Source organism: Anastrepha obliqua, unplaced genomic scaffold (genome assembly GCF_027943255.1).
Source record: "Anastrepha obliqua isolate idAnaObli1 unplaced genomic scaffold, idAnaObli1_1.0 ptg000020l, whole genome shotgun sequence".
Taxonomy (NCBI): Eukaryota; Metazoa; Arthropoda; class Insecta; order Diptera; family Tephritidae; genus Anastrepha; species Anastrepha obliqua.
The window spans coordinates 215573-226515 of NW_026562182.1; the positions used below are offsets into that span (position 1 = coordinate 215573).

Below are 10943 nucleotides of genomic sequence, written 5' to 3' on the forward strand. Positions count from 1 at the left end.
TCCTTGGTTCGAATCACAAGAAAAAATAAAAGTTATTTTTATTTAGTTCGTCGCTACGTTTATATCAACATATAATATAACGCTTCGTAGCCAAGTTGGTCGCTTTTTTCGTTTCACTTTTTCCCAAATCACTCCCAACGATTCTAAAGAAGTTTTCACTTCAAAAACTTTATTATTAAACAAAAGAATTTTAAAAAAACGTCACTCTGATAAGATTTTAGTGTTAATGAAAATTTGTTGGTTCTTATAAAATTTAATATTTCGTGTTAATCTAATTGTATGCTCCTTTTAAGGTTATGCAAGGATATTAAATGTCCTTTTTACACATTTTAAAAAACGTTTGAATTTACTGAATGCGAATTAAAATCATAGTGGTGTAATCGTTTCATCCGGTTCGCAAATAAGTTGGCCTCGGAGCCCATCTTAGCTAAGGAGTCAGACGTCTCGTTACCCGCGATACCCACGTGTCCCGGGACCCATGTTAGCATCAGGCTATTATGTCTACCGACATAGTTCAGCCTGGATTTACAGGACTACCCCTGATGTGGTTGGAGGGCTGTCTAATGCCATAAGCGCAGCTTGACTGTCGCTGCAGACACATATAGATCTGTCTCTCCATCGTTTTTCCACAACAGAGTTCATCGCTTCTTGAACTGCATACACCTCCGCTTGAAACACAAATGCATTCCAAGAGCAAAGTGCAGTTTTGTCTCGCTGGATTCCACGTAGACCCCAGAGCCGGAGCCATGCTCGGTCCTGGAGCCATCCGTAAAAATGCGAAAACAGTGTTTTCCGGGCTCATTTTGTGAGTCTTCCCACAACTGAGCCTCTGGTAGCACTACACTGTATCTCTTTTCAAGTACGATTCTTGATGAAAGCCTCATCAAGTGGTGGTAAACCAATCAGAGCATCTAGTGCCGGGCCTGAAGTAATCGGAAAAGCTCCAGTGCAACAGATGGCCACAGTGCGTTGTAGTCTGGATAAGGTCCTCCTGACTCCCACTAGAGAGAGTCTACTCATCTAGACCACTGATGCATAGGTGATAATGGGTCTTATCATAGCCGTGTAGATCCATAGGACCTTGCTAGGAGAGAGACCCCACGTTTTCCCAAAGACATCTTTGCACTGCCAGAAAGCTGTCAGTGCTTTGGATCCTTTGTTTCAACGTGTGATTTCCACAGGAGCTTACTATCGAGGATTACTCCAAGATATTTAATTTCCTTGGATAGCTGGATTGTGACTCCTTTTAGCTTTGGCAGAACGAGTCCATCAAGCTTCCTCCTTCTGGTAAAGAGGACAGTACCAGTCTTGGCGGGAGTTGCCGATAGCTCATTCGCACAGCCCCAAGTGACAATCCGATCCAGAGTTTTCTGCACTTTCCTGCAGATGTTCATAAGCGAAAGGCTTGTTACCAAACAAGCAACATCGTCCCCATATGATTGTGCGTACATATATGTAGTCCCGCATCGTTTGAGGTGGTGAGCAGAGGATCGATTACCATGCACCAGAGCAATGGAGATAGCACACCGCCTTGGGGGCAACCTCTATTAACGCCAGACGACACCAACAGATCTTCTTCTGCTCGCACCGAAACGATTCTTTGGGCCAGCATCGAACGAATCCAATTTACTAGCACCCGATCTACGCCGTGCCTACTAGCAGAGTTGCACATGCTGTCAAAAGTGGCATTATCAAACGCCCCTCTATGCATAAAAAGATGCCCATAGCGTAGTCCCTCCTGTCGATGGCCAGCTCTACCCTAGCAACAAGGTTTTGCAGTGCCGACTCGCAGTATTTTCCACTCTGATAGGCATACTGAAATGGAGACAGAGAGTGAGCCTTCAGCGACTTCTGACGTATGCGCAATTCCGCCAGTCGTTCGAGACTTTTTAGCATGAAAGAGGTCATGCTGATGGGTCTAACGCTTTTGGGGCTGGTCTAGTCGTCTTTTCCAACCTTTGGGATGAAAGCGATCCTCACCATCCTCCAAGAGCGGGGTATGTAAGCCAGTGCCAGGCATACCGAGAAGATTTTCTTCAGAGCTGCTGTCACGGACTCTGCACCTTCCTTCAGCATGGCAGGATATATGCCATCTAGTCCGGGCGACTTGTAGCCGCCAAAAGATTTGATGGCAAATCGAATCCGCAATCCTTAGTGGGGCATAGGGCATCAAGAGTTGTATTCATATTAAAAATAAGCAACAAAATACTACTGAAGAAAGTATAACGGCATTTATACAAAAGGAGTATTTTATCTTGTTACATGACCTCAAATATAGCAAAAAAGTTTCTCTTAACAGAAAAACTCATAAATTTAACTGTACATAATCAATACACGTTTATTTAAAAAATAAACGCGCATTTTAAAGACAATTTGTCACGCATACAAAGTTCTTTAAGTAATTCAATAAAAATTTGGTATTTTATATTATTTTCTTTGAATGGGCATTTTAGTACGTTTTTATGTTCAAAGCTAGGCAACACTGCAGTAGCGAGAGAGAGAGATTGACTGCTGAAAGGAGAAGAATACCAACAATAACTGCAATCGCTGGTAATGCGACGGGATGTTAAAAAAAGTAAAGCTAAATAAAACTGAGTGAATTATTGAACTAATTTTTAAAAAATGTACATTTTACAAACTTATAAGCGTTACTTTTATATAGAACAGGCTAAAAAAATGTCAAGAAGAAAGAACTAAAACTCCAAGACTAAATAACAAAAAAAAGGTAAATCAAGTTACGAAAATGGTAATCTGGCATGCTGGCACTAATAAGACGTAAATTGTCAAATTCACTGAGAGCAAAGTAACAGTACCACGATAGGCGCCATCTCATTATTCTTTCCATCATGGTTAACACCAAAGATCATACGCAGTTACTACGCAAGTGTTAGTCGACTGCTGGGAGAGCGAATGCAGTTGACAGCGAACATCATACGCATCGCTCGCAGTTGCTATGCAAGTGGGAGTCAACTGCTGTGAGAGCGAACAGAGCAGTTAACAGTAAAGAGCAATTAAGTGTGAAGTTCATCTTCATCCGATTAGAAATGGTTAATGGGAGTTCCTTTCAAATGGACCAGCTTGGAGATGACTACGATTGCTAGCTTTGCTAAGCTTACAAGATTATTGTAAATTCTTTTGCTAAGAAATAATTTTTTTATATTTAGCGCCCAACGTGGGGTTTGCTAAAAATTTAAAGTCTCAATTCTATTAAAAAACGGATTCCGTAACAAATTACGAATTCGTATAGTAAGCTTGGAATTTTAAAAATACGAAATTAATACTGTCTGCGGACGTCAATGGCGTAGAATACATAAAAAAGAACCATGTTTTCCCCTTTGGTTTACATTAGACGGTGTTGGATGAAGCGGCGCAAATTCAGAAATCCTGTTGCTGTAAAAATCATTGGATACTACCGTAAACATTTTGGACGACCTACCTCAGGCATCTAACGGGCCTTGGCTGCCCTTTGGCAAATCAATGCACATACAGAACATAATCAAACCACGAGTTTAAAGAAAATCAATTATGTAAGTGTTTTTCTCAGTACCTATTTTTTTAATTCATACAAATGATATGGTCATCATTGGATTTCCATGAATTTCATAGTCTGATTTATAGTCTGATTGTTAAATCTTTGCCTGAAGATGAAGGTAGGCAAGAGAGTTTTACGTCTCATGGAGGCAAGCCACACATACCGCCTTTAAATTGTATGATCAGTATGATGGAAGCGCTAAACCTTATCAAGAAGTGGCAATCATCACAAATAAAGTTAGAGGCCCTGCAGATGCAGTTTTGGCTTCCTTCAACACTGCTTTGAACTTCAAGGGCATTATAGCAAGATTAGATTTCACTTACGCAGAGAAGCGACCAATTTATTTAACTGAACAAGAATTAAATACCTTGAGATAGGGAAGTCTGACAGTTTTGAAATTCTACGATGAGGTCGAAAGAAAACTCACATTACTTACTAATAAAACTATGTATCATGACTTATGAAGGCAGTTTAACTAACTCAATAAATGAGAAATATAGGCTGGATGAACTACGTGTTTTTGTTTCTGGCCTTAGGAAACCCCTTTGCGACATTTTCTTTTATACGTGTCCAACAGATTTGCCTTCTGCTTTGGCACTTGCGCAAGAGGTAGAGGCAAACCATCAACGATATACATATGTTAACAGCAAACTATTCAAAGCGTTTTGAGCAAAGGAACCTGGGTCAGTTTTCAGGTAGAACAGTAAATGAAAGGAAAAACAACCAAATGGAAACATTGAGTGGTCACAAAAATCCAAACTTTCAAAAAAAGGCAAGAAAAATTCAATACTGACAGTAATAGTAGAGAGGAACGCGGTGAAGGGGGGAGCCTGGTTTATGAGGTCTAAAAATTGCATCTCTTTGCGATTTTTTTTTTTAAAGAAAAAATTAATTTAGCACTGCAAAATTTTTCCTATCTTTTAATGAACATTTAAAAAGTATAAAAAAATGTTGTACTGGTTAAAATAAGTTGAAAAAAATGTTTAACATAGAAATTAGTAGAGCGCTGCAATGCTGGAGTTTCCAGCTAGCGTACAAGATACAGCTCGTAATTATTATCTAAAGCAAAAAATTCAAATGGATTTCTAATTATCATGATTTTTTATTCTAGATGAACTAAGAAAACTGAGAGAAATTCCAAAATTTCAACTTCAAAAAAAAATTTACTTCAACCTGGTATAAAAATCTTGAAAATTTTTTTTTATCTATTTTGTTAGTTCAAATAGAAGAGAATTTAATACTGAAGGGAACAAGCTATGATTCATTTCAAAAGGTTCATACGTTTTTTTTCATTCATGTACGCCAATTCAAAGATTGATTTTTGATTTTTTTGACCTTATAAACCAGGCTCCCCCTGAAGCAACGTACGTAGACCCATCCACATCTCGCTTCCGCCGTTCAGCAAAGTTTGAGCATTTTTCAATTAAATAGTAGCAACCAAGGTCAACAAATCAAGTGACCGCCCATATCAGATAGGAACACTGGGCCAAAAGTTCAGAGACTCCACCACATTTCTGATACAATTGAGGTTGTAGTAGAAACCAATTCTTATGTAGAACATGAAGTCGAAGCTATTGAATATGAACTTAATTTTTTAGGAAAACTCCCCAGCTTCCTTCGGTCAGAAGATCAATAAGAGCTGAGAGCAGGGAGATAAAAATTTTAGTAGATACAGGAGCTTCACAAAATTTTATTAAGCCATTTGCTTAACGCACCTTAACTAAACCATTCGTAGTTAAGTCAATTCATGGCGAAACCAAAGCAAGAGAGAAATGTAAAATTAATTTGTTTGGTATAACTTCCGATTTTATTATATTACCAAATCTAATAACATTTGATGCGACAATTGGGTTTGACCAGTTAATGCGACTCAATGCAGTCGTGGTCCTTCAAAAAGGAGAAATTGTACGTGATTCCGGAACTGAAAAAAAATTATTTCTTAGAAGTACAAGTGTTAAAGCTTTAAAAATTCAACAAGAAAGCGTTCCCCTTGCAGTAAAAGGAGTTCTTAAATATGATAGAAAACAGATCACAAGCTTTCGCCGATCTCACTGAATCTCTGCCATATAATACAAATGTCTACCACATTCGATTCTGCGATTCATACAAAACATGAAGAACCGATTTATTTTAAGCCATATCCGTACCCGAAGTATTAGATTTTGTTAATAACAAAATAAAAGAACTTTTACCGAATGGCATTACTAGACCATCTAGGTCTCCATACAATAATCCCATTTGGGGGATAGTAGTAGTAGATTTTCGTTAACTGAACAAAAATACCACTGTCGACAAAAACCCGATACTAAATGTTATGTCTATTTTATCAAACATGGGACTCGCACAATACTTTTAACCTCGATTTAAAGTCAGGTTTTCATCAGATTGAGCTCGCAGAACGAGATAGAGAGAAAACTGCTTTTTCCGTAAAAAATGGAAAATTTGAATTTTGTAGGCTACTATTCGGATTACAAAACGCCACCAGCATTTTTCAAAGAGCTATAGACAACATCCTGAGGGAACAAATAAGAAAAAGCTGTTGTGTTTACGTACATAACGTTATAATTTATTCACAGAAAAAAGAACAACATATCAAAGACATAGCCTGGGTATTGAATAGTTTACATGATGCTAACATGAGAGTATTGTATTTATTGTACCAAAGGGTGGCATTAATACTGGCCCTGACAAAGTAAACACAATGTTAAACTTCCCACCTGCCGAAAGATAGTACGGTCTTAGATCCTTTTTAGGATTAGCACGTTACTACAGATGCTTCGTCAAAGACTTTGCCATACTCTTGAGTGATATTTTAAAAGTTGAGAATGGAAAAGCCAACGCTTATAGATCTAAGAATGTTAAAATCCTCTTAAACTCACAACAGCACAAAGAGTTTGAGACGCTAAAACACATTTAAGGATCAGAGGAAGTAATTCACGCTTACCCTTATTTAAAAAAACTTTCGATTTAATTACAGATGCATCCAATTATGGCCTGGTGCAGTTCTTTCTCAAGAAGCTAGCCCCTGAACCTTGAAAAGCAAAGAATTTCATTTCGCTACTAATGAAAGAAAACTCTTGGTAATTGTGTGTACGCTGAAAAACCTTCACAACTATCTCTATGGCGCGCGACATTTAAATATTTTTACCGACCACCAACCACTAACGTTTGCGGTTTCGGACAGAAATCCAAACGCAAAAATCAAACGTTAGAAAGCATTTATCGACGAACACAATGTGAAACTATGCTACACAGGGTCCGGCACTCGAAGTGAAACCAATTAAAAAGGCCATAAACTTATTTTGGAAACTTACTCAATTCAAAGTAAAAAATGTGTGAAAATAATACAAAATTAAGACTCCATTTTCTTTTGCTCGATATGACCACTTTTGCCTTGACTATGGCCTTGAGACGGTCTAGAAACTAATCGCAAGCTGTCCGAATGTGACTTGCAGGTATTTTGGCTCCCTCGCAGGCAATACTTTTTCCAGCGCCTCAAGACTGGTGAATCTTTTAGTTCGGATCTTTCTCTCCAAGTGGCCAGAGAATAATCCATCGGATTCGCGTCTGGTGAGTTTGTAATCTACGATTACAGCGGTCCAAACTATTGCCTGTTGCGGGTGCTGCCTCCTGGTGGCCAATCGATGACTCATATTCTCGTATGAACCGTCGGTAAAATAAACCCTATCGTTTTGGGAGTTTACGAATTGCTCAATTTGAAAAATTTTTTTTTCAGAAAAGACAATGTAAGATCCAACACTTGACTTTGAGATCATTTTTCAGTAGGCGGCGGATGCTACGGTCAGAGGTCAGCAGGTTTATGTGATGGAAGAAAACTTGAATTCAGATTCAGCTACTATTCACAGCGAGAGGCCCCTAACTAATACCACAGAGGCAGCCAGTTAATTGTTTTAGAAATCAAATTATTATTGAAGAAGCTGAAATTCCTTCCAAACGAACATTTATCTTTTTCGGAAATAGAGCAAGATACATTATACAATTTTGTGATAAAAGCACTCTCTTGGATACTATTTAGAATCTTGTAAACACTAATATAGTCAATGCAGTACATTATATAATTATTTATCAATCCTAGCATACATTCAACATGACTTAGACCAAATGTTTCAAAATTCTAAATTATGATACACTAAAAATTATGTAATTTACATCTTTGACCCAAATGACCAGCTTGAAATAATAACTACGGAGCACAATCGCGCAGGACTTTGTAAAGCGAATTTTGAAAGACTACATTTTCCCAAAGAAAGAAAAAAAAGAGATTGTGATAAACTGTAAGATTTGCTCAAAATCAAAATACAACAGGCGTCATCAAAGACATAAAATAGTAGAGACACCCCCATTCAATTATATTCGGGAGAAGTCCTTCATATTGATACCTTTTCTACCGATTCAAAGTATTTCTTACCATGTGTGGACAAGTACTCCAAATTCGCGATCGTTCAAACCATAGCGTCGAGAACAATTGTGGACATAAAACCCCAACTTATACAAATTTTAAATATCGTTCCTAAAGCAAAAATTATTGACTGTGACAACGAGACATCGCTGAATTCAAACACTGTCAGACATCTTCTTTCCAAAAAATTCGGTATCGAAATCATTAATGCTCCACCGCTGCATAGCAGTTCTAACGGTCAAGTAGAGAGGTTTCACACTGCTTTAGTAGAGATTGCTAGATGCTTGAAGTTAGAAAGACTTATTGATGGCACAATATTGCTGTCAACTATTGAATATAACAAAACAATACATTCCGTGACTATAAAGAGGCCAATTGACATCGAGCCACGGCTGACAATACGAGTAATGAAATATCAGAACGTACAAGACATGCGCAGAAACTGGTACTAAGAACTTACAATAAACGAAAAACAGAACGTGTATTTAAAAAAAGGTGATAGGGTTATGGTAATAAGAAATACCAGACTTGGAAATAAATTAACACCACTCCATGAAGAACATATAGTTGAGAAAGATTTAGGGACTACAATTTTAATTAAAGAGGGGGTAGTCCATAGAGGCAATTCGAAATAAATATTAATTTATATACGTACAATAACAACTCGGATTCGATTTTCTACAAAAGTTAAATAATAAAACCATTTCACATATTATACCTATGTAAACAATTCAGGATTATTTTATTTTTGAATTAATTATAATTATAATTAGAAGTTTTAAGAAAATGCGATCTTGCAATCATGATATTGCATACGCTCTCTAATTCCAGCATTTCACCTTGCATTTATGGATTTCACATCCAGTTGTTCAATGTATTTGACCTCTACAACACTCTCTAAGTCGCTATAGCATCCTTGGCAGAAGTTTTATCAACATAGGGCGGCTTGTAAATTGAACGTACTACGTCACAGACCATCGAGGATCGCGGAAGCCGCCTTTTAGAAGGGGAAGAGTTACGCAGAAATAACTGCTGGTCTCCTACGCAATCGAACATTCTTTCTTCTGTCCAACTAGCGAACATCATACGCATACGGCTCTAATAAGTGTGAGTCGACTGCTGGGAGAGTGAGTGCAGTTGACAGCGAACATCATACGCATCGCTCGCAGTTACTATGAAAGTTGGAGTCGACTGGTGTGAGAGCGTACAGAGTAGTTAACAGTAAAGAGCAATTAAGTATGAAGTTCATCTTCATCCGATTAGAATTGGTTAATGGGAGTTCTTTTCAAATGCACCAGATTGGAGATGACTACGATTGTTAGCTTTGCTAAGCTTACAAGATTATTGTAAATTCTTTTGTTAAAAAATAAATATTTTACAATTTGTACATATAAGTATATACACGTCTTCATGAAAATTCAAACAGAGCAACCCCTAATAGGAAGATGTGCAGATAAGCCGTTATGGAATCATCCGATATCATGACAATTTCTCATTTCCTTAGACTAAATCACGTATTGAACACTGATTTAAAATCGCTGCAGAGGTTTATTAGAAACACTAGATAGTGTACGAATGAGACTAAAAAGCTATTGTAACACACTATGCCTCCAGAATTTTTGGCTTGGACGAACAGACATACTTTCTCCATATTTGTCTCGATTTCGTTAGGCTATTATAAACGAGCGTTAGAAAAAAAGGCTCATGCAGGGAGATTTTTGTTGCTTTAACTTTGCGAGTTCTCCCTTGGTGTTGTCCGTCATGTTCATATACCTTGCAATTGTTAGTTTTTGGTCTACAGTCAATAACAACATTAAGAAGAAAGAGAACATAAAGGGTGTTGACAGAGCACAAGCATCACAAGTAAGGAGTTTAAGCAACAAATATTAACGTGTATGAAACCGGTTTTACTAAGACTCATTAAGTGCTTCCAAACAAATATAATTTTGGGCAGCGCCTTTTCATCTATTCTCCACTTGCTAATGTTTGGCGAATCAAAGAGGCCTACTGTTTTATAGTAAGCGGTTAACAGAGTAAATTAGGGTGCATTTGCACTTCATCAAGACTAATATATTGTAATTTTCTTACCTCGGAATAATTTTCGTTACTATGCCGCTTTATATTATATGAATGTTGCTGGTTCAGCTGTCGATTTAGCGGCGTTGATGTGTTCATTTGTTTGTTGCCAGCAGCTACATTAGCATCTAATTCCATAAAAATGCTCCGTGATGTTTTGCTAATCGCTGGAAAATGAATGTATATTCAGTAAATGTAAAATACTCTCCGAATAAATTATTTCCGACAAGGACTATCACAAGTTTTCTGCTTTTCTTTTTTACCGGATTCAAACACGTCAGCTTCATTTTGTAGTCCACTTTTAATGCACGATTTCTCTTTACTGTGATCTCTAGAGTCCTTGAATATATCACCTCTCTCAAAACGTTCCTTAAGCGAACGCGCAGCACCTCCAGTTTCTATCTCAGGTTTTGTATTTGATGCAGTGATTCCTATGAGAAATAAAGTATACATAAATAATTGGAATAGAGAAGGTAATCAGGAGTATGTCGAGTTTAGCGAATAATTAGTAAGCCTTTAGTAAATAATGAGATAGAATCACAGTCACTAAACTTTTGGCAATCAGACATATAGATGCGGACACTCGAGTAAAAAGAAGGGGAAGGGCAAATTCACAAAGCAAGTGCGTTGTCGATTTGTCTTTGCCTAAGCACTGAGCACGGTAAACGTATAAACATATATATATTATATATATATATAAATTAATATTCTCCGGTCCTGTTGTGGGTGAAGATTAGGTTGAGAGGCGAACTGTGCATCTTATTGCTAGCCTCGGGCTCAGACAATAAAACAAATTATTTAACGGCCAAGTGCCGGGGTGAATATTTATTTAAGGGGTAACACCACTCTACACGCGTAAAATAAACACGATTTTTAAAGAATTTTTTTGTATAGAAAGAAAGGGAAAACAATCAC

At 37.5% G+C, this 10943-nt stretch overlaps 1 protein-coding gene across 1 annotated transcript in view; it reads right to left on the reverse strand.

Annotated features, from left to right (window-relative positions):
• Positions 1-10481, reverse strand: part of LOC129251446 (uncharacterized) — a 111635-nt gene extending 101154 nt beyond the window's left edge. Inside the window, exons 1-2 of the mRNA XM_054890795.1 lie at positions 10292-10481; positions 10041-10195 (exon numbers count right to left, since the gene is read on the reverse strand). Coding sequence (XP_054746770.1) covers positions 10041-10195; positions 10292-10481 — 345 coding nt within the window. The remainder of the gene's footprint in view (positions 1-10040; positions 10196-10291) is intronic.
• Positions 10482-10943: the final 462 nt, after the last annotated feature.